We start from the raw sequence: 16,134 nt of genomic DNA, 5'->3' as shown, positions 1-16,134 counted from the left end.
TGCCTCTGGTTGCCGTATTTATACTCACATTGAACACTTAAGACAAGCCTGCTCCCTTGCCTCCTGTGACTGTCTCATGCCCTGGTTCTCTTGCCAACTCCTTGGCTGTGGATAGCAGCACTCTCCAAGGTGTCTCCTCTGCCCTTTTGTACTTTCCCCAGGTGACCCCATCCTGACCCTCAGCTCTAGCCACACCCATACACCAGTGACTCAAAGTCCTGACTTCCTGGGTTCCAGAGCAGCATCTCCAGGTACCTGAGGTGCCTGGTCAGCCCTTAGGCACCTTAAGCTGAAAATGCCTATTTACGGGCTGAACTGTGAATTGGGTCCCTCCCATCCCCCACCCCAAATTCATGTTGAAGTCCTAACACCTAGTACTTCAGAATGTGCCAATATTTGGAAATAGGGCCTCTCAAGAGTTAACTCAGGTAAAATGAGGTCATAAGGGTAGGTCCTAATCCAGCATGACTGGTGTTCTTATAAGAAGAGATAAGGACAGACAGAAGACCACCTAAGCCCCTGGAAGAAGACAGCCATCTGCAAGCCAAGGAGAGAGGCCACAGAGGAAGCCAACCCCGCTGATACCTTGATCTTGGACTTCCAGCCTCCAGAACTGCGAGAAAGAACATTTCTGTTGTTTAAGCCACCTAATCGGTGGCATTTGTTATGGCAGCCCGAGCAGACTAATACACTGTCTAAATCTGAATTCTCCAAATCCAAATGGGAAAGACAGGAAGGAGAACAACTCATGCTATCCAAGGCGGAAAGAGTCATCTATGTGCCATGTCAACTGGTCACTAAGGGCTGTGATCCAACCCTTTTACTCTTCCCCATCTCACTGCTCTGGTCCAAGCCTTGTTTTTCACCTTGATTACTATAATAGCTTCTACCCCTCTACGGCACCTCTATGGGAGATCCACCAACTGCCAAGGAATTCTTTAAGGCAAGGTTTCTCTATATCAGCACTACTGACATTTCTGGGTGGGGTAATTCTTCTGTTGTGGGGGGCTGTCTTGTGCTTTGTAGGGTGTCTACACGCTACCTGCCAGAACACCTCTACCCCAGTTGTAATAACCAAAAATGTCTAAATAATGCCACATGTTCCCCGGAGGGCAAAATTACCCCAGTGAAGAATCACTGCCTTAAACACGGGTTTTCTCTGAGTGCAGGCACTTGAGAGCCACCGAAGATTTGATATAGGAGAAAGTTCCAACTTTATTGTTTCCCATTTGCTCCCTTAGCATCTAGAACATACGGCTCACAGTAGGTGCTCAGTAAGTATTTGCGAAAAGAAATTCTAAAACCAAGGTCATTTCAGCTCTGTACCGTTCTCTCTAGCTTCTCCTTTCTCCATCCCAAGTTTCAGCTGCAAACCATTCGTGCTCACCCAAATACAACATGCTCATATTTTCCACGTTTTCTATCCAGTCTCTGCCTGGAACCCTGCCCTGTACCTCAACCCATCTTCAGTCTCTGGTTCCAGTGCCAATGTTCCTGAGGGCCTCCCCCGGCTGGCCTGGGGCTTCCTGTGCCCTCCAGGTACTGTGCATAGATCTCACCCCAATTCCACGGAGCTTTAAGGAAGAGGGAAGACAGAGAGAGACAGCAGACAGGTTCCTCACTGCAGGTGGGCGGCGAGTGCAGGACGCTGAATGCCTGCAGGCAGATGAGTCACATCACAGTCTCCAAAAGGCTGAGGAACTGGAAGCTCTGGGAAGTTATGAAGGTGGGGATGTAGGATAGAGCTGAGAACAGGAAGACTGGTTAAAAATCTTCATAAAGGAACAGGCGGACCCCTAGATCGTGTCTTTCACCTTATTCAACTGTAATGTATCCAACAGAAAACACACGTACGCCCTGGAGGAGTCAAATCTGAGAGACACTGGTCTCAGTTACCTAAGGCACAGCTCAGGGTGTAGGCGAGGAACCAGACTGAAAATCAGGCAAAACTAGTGAAAGTCTGCGCCGCAGAGAAAAAGAAAGCCAAGGGCTCCCGTCCCATCTATACATTCTTGGAGGGCAGGAACTTTTTTCTGTTAAATTTCTAATATGTTCTGCTGCTCGCTGAAGTTGGAAAAAAGGAAGGAAAAAAAAACAAAAAAGAAAGAAATTTCTAATATGGGCCAGGTGCTTTGGAGGTGTTCTGCCTTTCCTCTTGTTTAGGCCACTTCTCCTTAGTCTTCAGTCCTGGATCACCAGAATAACCACCCTCCCTGCCCGCCAAGGTCTCCACGGAGTCAACTGCCCAGGAGGCTCCTGGGTCTTTACAAATGGAAGGCGATGGTACCTGCAGGAAGTCTTAGACTTAGACCTTCTTAGACTTTGACTATGGCCAGGGCTAGAGTCTCATCTGCTGCTGACTCTAGTAATACGTGTGAGGAAAATCCCAGCTCAGGAAGGGCAATGCTTACTTTATGCTCATATTTCAAATAGAATACAGTTGACCTTGACCAACTCAGGCTTGAACTACATGGGGCCACTTATACATGGATTTTTGTCCATAAAGTTACACCACGTGTTCCCTGCCTCCCTTTCCATCTCTCCTGCCCCTGCCACCCGAGACAGCAAGACCAACCACTCTTCTTCAGCCTACTCAACAAGGTGACAAAGATGAAGACCTTTATAATGATCCACTTCCGCTTATGAATATATTTTCTCTTCAAGATTTTTAACATTTTTTCTCTAGCTTATTATAAGAATATGGTATATAATACATATATGAAATATGTGTAAATCGACAGTTTATGTTGTTGGTTAAGGTTTCTGGTCAACAACAGGCTATTAGAAGTTAAATTTGAGGGGAGTCAAAAGTTATATGTGGATTATTATTACTTTTTTTTTTTTTTTTTTAGACAGAGTCTCACTCTGTTGCCCAGGCTAGAGTGAGTGCCGTGGCGTCAGCCTAGCTCACAGCAACCTCAAACTCCTGAGCTCAAGCGATCCTCCTGTCTCAGCCTCCCGAGTAGCTGGGACTACAGGCATGCGCCACCATGCCCGGCTAATTTTTTCTATATATATTTTTAGCTGTCCATATAATTTCTTTCTATTTTTAGTAGAGGTGGGGTCTCGCTCTTGCTCAGGCTGGTCTCGAACTCCTGAGCTCAAACGATCCGCCCACCTCGGCCTCCCAGAGTGCTAGGATTACAGGCGTGAGCCACCGCGCCCAGCCTTATTATTATTATTTTTTTCCAAGACAGGGTCTTACTGTCGCCCAGGCTAGAGTGCAGTGGCATCATCATAGCTCACTGCAACCTCAGACTCCTGGGCTCAAGTGATCATCCCACTTCAGCCTCCATACTAGCTGGGACTACAGATACATACCACCATGCCAGGCTAATTTTTTAAGTTTTTGTAGAGATGGGGGTCTATGTTGCTCAAGCTGGTCTCAAACTGTTGGCTTCAAGTAATCCTCCTTCCTGGGCTTCCCCTGAAGTGCTAGGATTACAGGCATGAGCCACCTCACCTGGCCAAAAGTCATACGTGGATTTTCAACTGCATGAGTGGTTGGTGGCCCTAATCTCTGTTTTGTTCAAGGTCGACTGTATGTACCTGTAAGGGCTCCAAGCGTCTAGTTTCTGGTCATAGCTTCCAAGGCAAGAATTTCTCGTCTCCATCCTCACACTGCCAGTGGCTCCACAGTTTGAAAGGAACCCCGGCAAGGCTCTCCCAGGAATGTGTCCCTGTCTGGGACTTGGAGGTGGGTGGGAGCTAAGGCCAGGAACAGATTTAACAAAAATCCTTCCTGTTTTTTTCAGAAATGCAAAAAGCGACGGGAGGTTGGAGGAGAGAACATGACTTACATTCTATTCAACCTGGGGACAAGGAGGCATGGCAGCTGCTAGGATATCCAAATAAATTATTTGACTTGCTCCCCCGGCTTGTAAGTGACTCACTCTAGTATCTCATCTCAGGAGAGTGCTCAGGGTGAGGCGTCCCGCCCTCATTGGACATTCTCCTTCCCATCACCTGGGGCACCTGTGGGCATAAGGGTAGTCTCTCCACATACTGGTTTGAACAAACACAGGGAGAATTGCTAATATGTACAAATTCATGTGTCCAGTGAGGGAAAAAGCAGGGAAAAGGAGGAAAGAAAAGAAGATGTCAGCTCGCTGGTTTCTGGGTGAAGATACTGGCGGAGCAGGCGAGGGGCACTTGCCCAACACAAACAGATCCAGATCCATCACCAGGCATTTTAATAAGGCAGGTGTTTCCAACCTCTTTCCTTTCCTTCTACACCTTACTTCTTCCCCTAACGGCAGCCCTTCGAGTACTAGAGGAATGGGAGGTTAGGAGTCTACCAGGAACAGCTTTGGAGAAAGATTCGGAAGTGGAACATCAACAGCTATAGCAAGGGAGACTTGTGTTGCTTAAAATGGGAGGAAGGGATTTAAGACAAATGAATAAAATGGGCCGAGGGCCTTGTCTTCTCGGGGAAGAAGGACTGAGAGAAAGGGGGGAAAAGCCAAGCCAGAGATCGTCAGACCTTTATACTCAGAATCGCAAAGCCAGAGCAAGGTGGGAAAACAGAGAACGAGATCCAGAGCCTGGGGACCGACAACCACATAGGTCCTCAGCCCTTATTAGACACACGCAGCTCCACGGTAGGGTCACAGTCCATGAGCCTGGGCACAATGCCACGGGCTCTGGGATGCCACCCTCTCAGCAGACTCCTCCCAGGGATCCATCAGGCAAGGTGCCCAGACACAGGGAACTGGTTTCTAGATTAACACCAATAACTAGTTTAGCTCCAGACTAAAGATCTGTTTTTTGGATCCTGCTTCTTGGACCCTATGCCTCTATAGGGTGTCAGGGTAGAGCCCTAAATCTAATATGGCCACCACGGATTGGCCAGGGACCTCAACCTCTACTGCCCTCTGTTGGCCACAGGTGGAGGACAGGTCAGGATGCTCGATCCCCCGCAGGCATGGAAACTGAGCAGTCTGTCTCAACTCGAGGGGCAGAGAAACTGTCAGCAGCTTTCATCGGACCTCTAGAAGGCTTTACCTTCCTTGAGGTAGGCCGGGGACAAGGGGTACACACAGGGACCCACATGAAGTCGAAGTGTTCCAGCCCAGGTGCTGAGCCGGTGGGTGTCTGTCAGGGTGGCCTGCTCACACAGAAGGATGGCAGTGCCAGGCCTCCGCTAGAACTTCCCTGGCTGGAGTCCCCAGAGGCAGAGGCCATCCTGCCTCTTAACTTGGAAGGCAGCAAAGCATGCCAGGAAGGTTCGAGAAGGCCCACTGCCTGGGAAGAACCCCACACCACAGAGTTCCACACTGCTTGAGACGTGGACTGTATTTGTAGGCATGGGGGGAACAGTGGAGCGAGTTACAGAACTGGGGCGCCAGAGCCAGGCGCTGCAGGTACCAGGACCCGCTAGAACTCCTCACTGTCATCCTCTCCGTCCATAGACTCCGCACCTACTTCTTCGTAATCCCTCTCCAGGGCGGCCAGGTCCTCTCGAGCCTCAGAGAACTCCCCCTCCTCCATGCCCTCGCCCACGTACCAGTGCACGAACGCCCGCTTGGCGTACATCAGGTCGAACTTGTGGTTGAGGCGGGCCCAGGCCTCGGCGATGGCCGTGGTGTTGCTCAGCATGCAGACTGCCCGCTGCACGTTGGCGAGGTCGCCCCCGGGCACCACTGTGGGGGGCTGGTAGTTGATGCCAACCTAGGAAGAAACAGGAAGTAGCATAAGTAGCTGGTTCTCCATTTCCTGGAAGGGGTCTGTACAAGGACCCCTATAACTGGGGAAGAGGCAGTCACTCGGTGTCTGGAATTTGCCAACGTGTAAGAAACACGGAGATAAAGGAAGATCACCACCGCCAGGAAACACAGAGCCAGAATGTGGGAACTTCTACGAAACCAGTCTCTTCAAAGTCACTTTCAGGAAGAATGGTGGACTGTTCTATATTAATAGACTTGAGACAAATTAGCTAACACTTTGTCCTTGATTAGATCTCAACTTTGAAAAACAGACTATAAGAAACATTTGTGGCAACTGGTAAAGTTTGAATACTAATAAAGCATTCTTATTTGGGGGAAGTACCATTAATTGTTAGGTATGCAAACGGATTTGTGTGTTACATAGCTATATAAGTGAGTTGAAATGGGTCAGCAAAGCAAAAATAAAGGAAACACATTTATACGTTAAATCCAGGTAGTGGGTATGTGGATGTTAAATGTACTACTCTCTTTACTTTTTAGTTTAGAAAACAGTTTAAGAAATATTAAACTTTACAAAGATCTCCAATTTGGAGCTAAACTTAGCCTAAACATTGATCTTTCCAGAGTACATAAATACATTTCCTATTCAGTACTCTCTCCCTCCACTAAAAAAAAAAAAAAAAAAAAAGTCAACTTCCCATTAATGCCTCTAGGGATGGTAAGATGACTACTTCCTAAAGGCCTATTCTTCCTTTGAGTAGCTAAAACTTTTCCTAGTACGGAGGCAGAAACAGTCCGCCTCCCAGATATTCCACCCTGCACTTCTAGCCGAGCTACAGGACAACTCTTCAACACTAGCAAGCAGCTATTATCTTTATGACCAGGGATCCCTGCCTTGCCTCCCCCTCCCCTTCCACTGTGGTCACATCCGCAGCAGTGTCACAGGGGAGGAAAGCTATGTACTGTTTTTTCATTTTTTTTTTTTTTTTTGAGAGAAAGGGTCTCACTCTGTCACCCACGCTGGAGTGCAGTGGCACAATCACAGCTCACTATAAACTCCTGGGCTCAACTGATCCTTCCACCTTAGCCTCCTGAGTCGATGGGACTACAGGCATGCCCCACCATGCCCAGATAATTTTTACATGTTTGTAGAGACAGGGATCTCGCTGTTGCTCAGGCTGGTCTCGAACTCCTGGCCTCAAGCAATCCTCCTGCCTTGGCTTCCCGAAGTGCTGAGATTTACAGGCATGAGCCACTGCATCCAGTCTGCATATGTTTTCTAATGCCACAGCTGCTGCTTTTAATCTTTCTAGAGTCTTACCCTGGAACAAACCCCATAAAACTTAAACTAGGCCATGTGCACAACACCCTGGGAATGTGAACTGATAGCAAACAGGGTGGGGCCTAAACGAGTCCTTCCTCTTTACTGCGAGAGGAAGAGGCTGCATCCACAGATGCAGGGCACACGCCCTCTGACCCGCACTGCCTATAATCTGACGCGCCTTACTGTGCTGCTAAAAGCATTCCCTCCTGAGCAGAAGCCACATCATGTGGCTACGTCCCTAGCACACACGAGCAAGGAGGCCATTCCCCCCAACTTGACTGGCAAGCCCAGGACATGCCTGTTGCCAGGCTAAGCAACGTGAAACTGATATTTTTCCTCTCATCAAGGCAATCTTTCAAGTAGAATCCACCCTGGCTTATAGTCCAAAGGCTTGGCTTCTAGACCAGTTGAGATCCAGCAAGGTTAAAGACAGTCTCGAGGCTGGGCATAGTGGCTCATGCCTGTAATCCCAGCACTTTGAGAAGATCACTTGAGGCCAGGAGTTTGAGACCAGCCTGGGCAACAGAGTGAGACCCTGTCTCTACAAAAAGTTAAATAATTAGCTTGGCGTGCTAGTGGGTACCTATAGCCCTAGCTACTCAGGAGGCTGAGGTGGGAGGATCACTTGAGCCCAGGAGTCCGAGACTATAGTGAGTATTATAATCACCGCCACTGCACTCCAGCCAGAGCAAGACTCTGTCTTAAATATTAATAAAAAAAAATAAGGACAGCCTCTAAAGCTGTTACTTGCTCTACTCTCCCCATCCCTAGTACATTTGTTCTTCGTGCCTGCAGCTCTTCAGGAACTCCCTTCCCAGCAGGTACATAAGTCACATGCTAATGCCTCCCTTTACTCGCAACTTGCCTTGAAACCTGTGGGACACCAGTCCACAAACTGGATGTTGCGCTTGCTCTTGATAGTAGCGATGGCGGCATTCACGTCCTTGGGCACCACGTCTCCACGGTAGAGCATGCAGCAGGCCATGTACTTGCCATGGCGAGGGTCACACTTGACCATCTGATTGGAAGGTTCAAAGCAGGCATTGGTGATCTCTGCCACCGAGAGCTGCTCATGGTAGGCCTTCTCGGCCGAGATGATGGGAGAGTAGGTCACCAGTGGAAAGTGGATACGGGGGTAGGGCACGAGATTTGTCTGGAACTCCGTGAGGTCCACATTGAGGGCGCCATCAAAACGCAGCGAGGCAGTGATGGAGGACACAATCTGGCCGATGAGCCGGTTGAGGCTGGTGTAGGTGGGGCGCTCGATGTCCAGGTTGCGGTGGCAGATATCATAGATGGCCTCATTGTCTACCATGAAGGCACAATCTGAGTGTTCCAGGGTGGTGTGGGTGGTCAGGATGGAGTTATAGGGCTCTACGACCGCTGTGGACACTCGGGGGGCTGGATAGATAGCGAACTCCAACTTGGACTTCTTGCCATAGTCAACAGAGAGCCGCTCCATCAGCAGGGAGGTAAAGCCTGAGCCCGTGCCACCTCCAAAGCTATGGAAGATCAGAAATCCCTGAAGCCCAGTGCACTGGTCTGTCTAGAGTAGGAAATAACACTGTTAAGGATACAGATGGCACGCCACCTGCCCCCAATGCTCTTCTGACAGAACTCTTCTGTCTAGAAAGCTACTCTCACCTAACTATGATTACACTCACTTCTGTATTTTAAGAGACTTTGAAGTATAATTTATACTTAAGTGTGCATATTCTACACACAATGAATGATTTGGCAAGTACATAACCAAACCAGTTAAGATATAGAAACTTCCATCACCCTCAAAGTCCCCTCACATCCTTTTGCTTCACCTCTACACCTTGGAGTTCTTGGGCGACGGAGGACCAGAAAGGCCACACTGCGTGTGTGGAGGGCCACGCTGAGCCCGGGCATCGGATCAGCCTCAGAGCCGGGCCCTCCCAGCCTCGCCGCTCTGCCACCCGGTTGCAGGACAGTGGGAGCGGGGTGGCATCCTGTCGAACATCTAGATTTCCAGGCCCCACCTCAGCCTGAATCCCAGGAACCCGCACACTGAAAAAGCACCTGAGTGATTCTGATCTAGCTGTTCCTTGGACCAGAAAAACGTCATCCTGTATCAGACACACGGGTATGAGAAAGGTCCAACCTTAGGGGGCGCGTTTTTCTCATTTGTGAGGAGAGCACAGAATCCTACCCCTCAGGTCACTCCGGCCGCCGGTCTCTACTGAGCAGCAGCAGGGAGTATGTCTAGACAGCCCCCCCAGGGTACCAACCCTCCCAGAGCAACGTGCCAAGCTGCTGGCTCCCAGGTCTCAGCGCCTCAGACAGCGGAAGGGCAAACTGAGAAGCGGTCAGGGCTAAGCAGGAGCCTCTCCCAGCGGGAAAGTTCTGCACAGGAGTCTAAGAACAGCAAGCCGAGCTGCTAGAGGGAAGGATGGAAGCAGGCTGGGATCAGACATTCAGACCTGGCAAAGCGAGGAACCAGCAGGACAGAAGCCCGAGTCCTCAGACTCAGGGCAGAGCAGGTATTTCAGGCTTCCAGCCCTACATCCACACCCAGGACATGGCACCCAGGTCCCCCAGGGGAAGCCCAGTGGACAGACGGGCCAGAGAAACGGTGTTAGGCAGCAGCTGGCAGGCTGTGGTTTTCCTTTCCTCCCACACATACTCAGCCTCCCAGGCCAGGGAGGGAGGGGAGGGAGGCCAGGGACGCAGGGCCCTCCCGCCGGCGCCCGCTCACCAGCTTGCGGACTCGCTCCAGCACCAGGTCGATGAGCTCCTTCCCCACACTGTAGTGGCCACGGGCATAGTTGTTGGCAGCGTCCTCCTTGCCAGAGATCAGCTGCTCGGGGTGGAAGAGCCGCCTGTAAATGCCAGTTCTTATCCAATCTTGAGAAGAAAGAGGGCAAAGTTCAGAGACACTGTTCTCATTCCCTAAGATGACACAGGCCCCAGACCCTCTGCTACGCTTCCCTGGGTGTGACCACACAGCCACACAGCAGCGACCGACACGCGGCACTCCACGGGCCCACTGCTAACGCCGGGTCCCACCCGGCCCGTGAGGGGAAAGGTCAGGGGGCACCTTTTACAGTCCCTCCCTTCTGATCACAGCCACTTCATTTCGCCTGGTGCGGAATCCCAGGGGAGTTCAGGGGAATCTCACTGCACTTTTGATCGGGGTAAGAGTATAGGCGAACGCAGAAAACCCAGCCACAGTGTAACATCTAAAAAATATCTTTAGGAAGATGAGGGAAGGGTAGAGTTTTCGTGAATAGGAAACGGAGGAGCTCTGGATGCAGAAGGGAGGAAGCAGAAAAGCCCCCGTGGGGCCAGCAACAGCCAAGTTCACATGGGCCCACGTCCTGTTCGGGGGCCTGTTCGGGCCGAGCAGGGGCTCCCCGCGAATGCTCTCAGCTCCCAGTTCCTTAGGCAATGCTGTTCTCAAGAGTCTGAGTGTGGGGAAAAGGAAATTTAAGATGTCTGCTTTTATATCCACTCCTCTCTGCAGTCTTCATGCTGGGCCTGATCCTTGACTCAAATATCTGGCAGTTTCTGGGCAGAGCTGTGTGACTGATCTCCATCCCAGCACAGGAAGCCCCCAGGACCCCTCCTGAAGACAGAGTCTAGACAAAAGCCACAGACTTCAGACTTGAGTGTTATTGCTGGCAGGGGACGGCCTGCATTCCAAGTGTTTCCTCCCTGAGCAGAGCAACCCACCGACTTCCGGCTGGCAAAAAATATGGGCCGGGGGAGGGGGACACCCGTGCCCACTCACCTATGACAGAAGGCTCCAGGTCCACAAAGACAGCCCGGGGCACGCGCCTGCCAGCCCCGGTCTCACTGAAGAAGGTGTTGAAGGAGTCATCGCCACTCGGCAGGGCCTTGTCGCTGGGCATGGTGCCATTGGGCTGGATGCCGTGCTCCAGGCAGTAGAGCTCCCAGCAGGCATTGCCCATCTGCACCCCTGCCTGGCCCACATGGATGGAGACGCACTCTCGCTGGCGGTGGTGGGAACAGAGCAGAGTGACGTGCCATGAGCAGTGTGGGGAGGGAAGTGGGGGCTTGAAAAGCCTTCCCTGGGAGCACCCCTTATCTTTCCTCCCTGAAGGCTGAAACCTGGCATTACCTAGTCTGAAACCCAGAAGCCTGGGTTCTCATTCCAGGATTTCCTTCCCATACTTGAAGCCAAACCTCCTCCAGACCCTCATTTTCCTTTATTCCTCAGGGCTCTAGAAGAAGGCAGCTAGGCCTAGGTCTTCCGGGGCAGGAACTAGAGAAAGCCAAAACCAGGCAGCCAAATCCCACCGCATAGTGCCCTGCTGGGGTGGCTCGGGAAAGATCAGGGTCCTGTATCCCAAGACAGGCCCACTAGGAGCTTCTAGGTTCCGGCGCTGGAGCGTAGGAGAGGCCTCCCACAGCAGCGGTTCTGTCTCCCCCACACTCCTGACAGGAGACTAAGTTCAGGCCTGTGGGTTAACTGACGAAGCAGCCCTGGAAGTAGAGCCAGCCTCTTGAAAGCTCACCCACAACCCCCACTTTGGAGGGGACATGCACCTACCCTGAACACCTGTCCCTGACAACTGCAGCACAGAAAAGTTAATCCAAGTACCCCTCAAGGGACACAGTGGAGACCAGAGACCCACTTCACCTTGCCTCTCACTCAGGTAACTTCTGTGGCGGATAGACCTTCCCTCCCACCTTCTGGTCCTTCACCCCCGACCCACGGAGGATCAGTTTGAAAGGGCTGAGCACCTCCTGGATGCAGAAGGGATCTTCTAGAACAGTATGCAACGGTTTAGCAGTCTTAGGAACCATCCTCCAAGACAGCCTCAGAGCCTCTAAGTGACTCAGAACAGAGGAGGGAACTAAAATATTCCTGGGGGACACAGGGACCTCTGTGCACATACCCCAAGTTCTCAGGGTTTTTTTTATTTTTATTTTTTAGTTTTCTTTGCAGTCTAAGAACACAGGTAAGCAAGTTCTCAATTTTAACTGAGGGATCCCCAAGTCCCTGGGCACCAAAAGAGCAGAGAAGTGGAGTAAAGGATATTCTTTTCCAGGCACCAAGAGCTTACGGAAACCCTGGTCAAGTATGGGGCCCAAAGGGCGTGGACCTCTGACCAGGGCCAGCGCCCAAGACAAAGGCACTCAGGGGAACGGGGCTCTGAACTGGAGAAACCTGTTGGAATTTCCTAATCATCCCAAATTCTGCCTCCTGCGCGGGAGTGTCACCTCGAGGGGGGGCGGGGACTGCAGCTAGGGGGCGGGCACCTCTTTGTCCAGGACCGCAGCGGGGGAACTGCGGGGCGGGTCCCAGGTCGCCTCCAGACTCCGGAGCGCGCTCCCCGGGCTTGCGCGGCGCACAAGCGACCCCGCCACGTTCCGCCGCGCCGGCCCCGCCGGTCCGTGCCGCTGCCGGTGCGCATCGCCGCGGGCGGCTCGGAACTTTCCCAGCCCGCTTCGCCCCCGCAGGGAAGGAGCGTAGAAAAGCAGCGCTTGAGCTCCTCGGGCGTCCCCGGGCTTCCCGCAGGGCCCACTGTCGCCGCGAACCCCCTAGCACCCCCGGCAGCCGCGCGCAGCCCCCCACACCCGGCCTGCCGGGCGCCCCTCTTTCCTGCGCAGCCGGCGCTGACCGCAGGCCCTCCCGGGCGCCCCCGGCGTCCTCCGCCTCGCAGCGCCGCTCAGCCCCGGGTCCCCCTCACCATGGCTGCCCCGCTAGGCGAAGTGCGCGGATGGTTGTCGACTGCAGACGGGCTACGAGTCTCCAGCAACACCACGTGCCGGCCGGCGGGCCCTATATACCCGCGCCGAGCCGCGGGCCAGGCCTCCCGGCGTGGCCCATTGGGCAGCGGCTGGACAGAGGCCGCCCCCGCGCGCCTGTCACTGGGCCCGGGCCCGGCCGGGGCCGCCCCCGCGCTCCGCCACTGGCCGGCAGCCGACGAAATCCCCGCCACCGAGTTCGAAAAGTGCGTAAACCTGGGAGCGTGGTGCGGGGGCAGACTCGCTCAGCAACCACCGGAGAAGGAAGGTTGCAATGATGAGAGCCAAGTGCTGCGGGTTCCCGGGGAGTGCGGCTGGGTGGGCAGGCAGGTGTGGGAAGGGACGTAACAGGTGCCAGCGGTTGAAATCTACCTCCCCTTGGACTGAGGCGACTGCCCTGGTTCGGGTAACTCAAGATTCCCGAGAGAGCAGGAGGCACCGGCTGGCCACAGCAGATGGAAGGGGACTTGTGGGGTGAAGGGTCGGGGACGAGTGTGCACACAGCCGCCCGGCCTGGGCCACCACTGAGGGTTTCTGAGCACAGGAGGGATGTGATCAAAACAGTATCTTGGGCAGTACATAGATGTTACTGGTGTATATTGTTTTTTCCAGTGCTGGTTTCCTATTGTTCCACGCTAAAGGGTGTACACATACTTTCCCTCTCCACAAGCCGTTCGTTAGCCATCTGAGATGAAGTTTTACTTCTATTAAGAAATACCTAAGTATAACAAATGAGCCTCTTTCCTTTTAGGGGGGCTAGTTGGTGTTTGGTTTTATCAAATGATTGGACACCTCACCGCACAGTGAATACTCTTGGTATCCTTTGCAGAGGAACGCAAAGCATCGCCATGTCCGATTCATTCTCACTTCCAGTGGAAAGGTGACTGCGCCCAGTTTTCGCAGAGTCGGGCTGGGAGACGTGCGTTGTCTGAGGCAACTCCGCAGCTGTAATGACCTTCTCTGACAGAGCTCTGAAAACCTCAGATCACTGGCCAGTTCACAGGGCTCTAGCCATGTCATTCAAAACTGTCCTGAAATGTTTTGAAAATGAATGCTTGTTCAGGTTACTCAGGGAGGTTTAAGTCTAGGGTGCAGAGCTTAACTTCAGACTCTAAAGAGTGTTTTTTGGTCTCAACCCTTGGAACTGTTTTTTTTTTTTTTTTTAATGAGGCTGTCAGCTCTGAAGCGGATGCCTCTGGTCAGGGGATAAGGTGAGCGCACGAGGGTGAACGTTCAAGTGAGTGCTTTGAAAGCCTGTGTATATGCACAGCTAGGACGTGGTTATTTATTGCCTGTCACTGCCCCTCGCAAAACAACTCAAATGTGGCATCCTACTGAAGGCGGGCATGTCAATGATTAAAATGAAGCTACCTACTCACAAACTCAAAAATCATAAACTCAGCTGGGCGAGGTGGCTCACAGCTGTAATCCCAGCACTTTGGGAAGCTGAGGCAGGAGGATTGCTTGAGGCCAGGAATTCGAAACCAGCCTGAGCAATACAGTGAGACCCTGTCTCTACAAAAAATAGAAAAAATTAATAAGGCCTGGCCGGGCGCGGTGGCTCACGCCTGTAATCCTAGCACTCTGGGAGGCCGAGGCGGGTGGATTGCTCAAGGCCAGGAGTTCGAGACCAGCCTGAGCGAGACCCCGTCTCTACTAAAAATAGAAAGACATTTTATGGACAACTAAAAATCTATATAGAAAAAATTAGCCGGGCATAGTGGCGCATGCCTGTAGTCCCAGCTACTCGGGAGGCTGAGGCAGTAGGATCGCTTAAGCCGAGGAGTCTGAGGTTGCTGTGAGCTAAGCTGACGCCACGGCACTCACTCTAGCCTGGGCAACAAAGTGAGACTCTGTCTCAACAAAAAAAAAAAAAAAAAAAAAAATAAGGCCTGGTGGTATGTTCCTATAGTCCCAGCTACTCGGGAGGCTGAGACAGGAGGATCACTTGAGCTCAGGAGTTTGAGGTTGCTGTGAGCTACAATGACACCATTGCACTCTAGCCCAGGCAACAGAATGAGACCCTGTCAAAAAAAAAAAAAAAAAGAAAGAAAGAAAGAAAGAAAAGAAAAGAAAAAAAGAAAAAGAAAAAGAAAAAAATCATGAACTCAACACCATCATCTGTTCCATGTTCTACCTCATTAAGCATTCATTCCACCTGCTGGTAGAGTCTGCCAGTTTAAAATGTCCTTCTATTCCTCTACTGAATAGAGTCAACTCCAACCCAGGGATTATAGATACATTTGAAACAGTGTCGTCCTCAGTGTTATTTATGGGAATTACACACCCCCCCCTTGGCAATATACTTCTTTACATCACAACAATTAAAACTAATCCTCTTATAAGGCATTTGAATTTATTTCTATTATCTAGACTGCCTCCAAGCTTAGGTTTGTATTTCTAACTTTTCCTCCCCTTCTTCTGTATCACCCCACTTAACTCCTCTGCCATCGCAGACACACCATTTTCACACATCTCTTCAGGAATTTAAAATATTCCAAATTTCTGTGCTTGCTTCAGCAGCACACATGCTAAAATTGGAACAGTACAGAGAAGATCAGCACGGCCCCTGTGCAAAGATGACTGGAAATTTGTGAAGCATTCCATATTAAAAGAATATTCCCCAGTTCAGAGAGTTCCATGGTCATCTCCAGTTTTCAAGCAATCTGAAGGAGCCCGATAAACCTGCGTTCTTTCGATATATATACTCTCCCCATCCTCCTCCACCACATTGCCATGAAATGACGCTATGAACTGAAGTAAGAACCACAGTCTGGACAAGGGAAGGACAAAAGATGGAGAGGCTCTGTGGAAATAATACCCTGTTCACCAGGTGGTGAAGAATCAAAGTAAACACTAAGATACCAGGGCCATGCTTCAGTATTCACTCTTGAGCCAGTGCCAAGACTACATAGGCAGTAGCTGGGTTTCAAATGACTGAATTACGTACAAATACTCACCTTAGCATATAGTTGTCCAAGCTGAGTGCCTACATGAGCTCGCCTTCTCTTCCAGTTGTCTTAGGTTGAAACTTATCTCTCCGTTGATGGGGGCAACTGATCCCTAGGACAGAACCCCAGGTTTCCAGACAATCCCTATTTCACATCTCGTATCAGAGTCCATTCAGGACGAAGGGCAGAAGGGATAATGGATTAACCCATGGAAGTTGCTCACTCTCCTCTTACCTCCTTGGGGCCGTAAGTGTTTCCAGTCCACATTCTACCTCCTCAATATTCCCCCAGCATTACCCAGGTCGCACAGTTCATCTTGGCCCCCAGCCTGAAACAGACTGCCCAGGGTCACCAGGTCTGGATTTTGGAGGGACCCAGTTCTTACTGTAGCAGAGGACTTGTTCCTGGTGTTCAACATTAGAATTATTTGTTATAGCACTACACTTTGGGT

General features: G+C 51.4%; 1 protein-coding gene and 1 non-coding gene across 2 annotated transcripts; one reads left to right on the top strand and one right to left on the bottom strand.

The window, feature by feature from the left end:
• Positions 1-5,376: 5,376 nt before the first annotated feature.
• On the bottom strand, positions 5,377-10,928 carry LOC138375624 (tubulin alpha-1C chain-like). Its single transcript, XM_069459366.1, has 4 exons — positions 10,748-10,928; positions 9,713-9,861; positions 7,856-8,536; positions 5,377-5,670 (listed from the first exon to the last, which is right to left on the bottom strand). Exons 1-4 carry the CDS (start codon positions 10,926-10,928, stop codon positions 5,377-5,379), a joined length of 1,305 nt encoding a protein of 434 aa, XP_069315467.1.
• Positions 10,929-15,239: 4,311 nt separating this feature from the next.
• LOC138375875 (U6 spliceosomal RNA) lies at positions 15,240-15,345 on the top strand. The gene has a single exon (XR_011231579.1). It is a non-coding gene; the product is annotated as a U6 spliceosomal RNA (small nuclear RNA).
• Positions 15,346-16,134: the final 789 nt, after the last annotated feature.

The sequence above is a fragment of the Eulemur rufifrons genome, chromosome 27, assembly GCF_041146395.1.
Source record: "Eulemur rufifrons isolate Redbay chromosome 27, OSU_ERuf_1, whole genome shotgun sequence".
NCBI lineage: Eukaryota > Metazoa > Chordata > Mammalia > Primates > Lemuridae > Eulemur > Eulemur rufifrons.
Note: the sequence above shows the minus strand (reverse complement) of the source record. Positions and strands in the feature narration are given on the sequence as shown.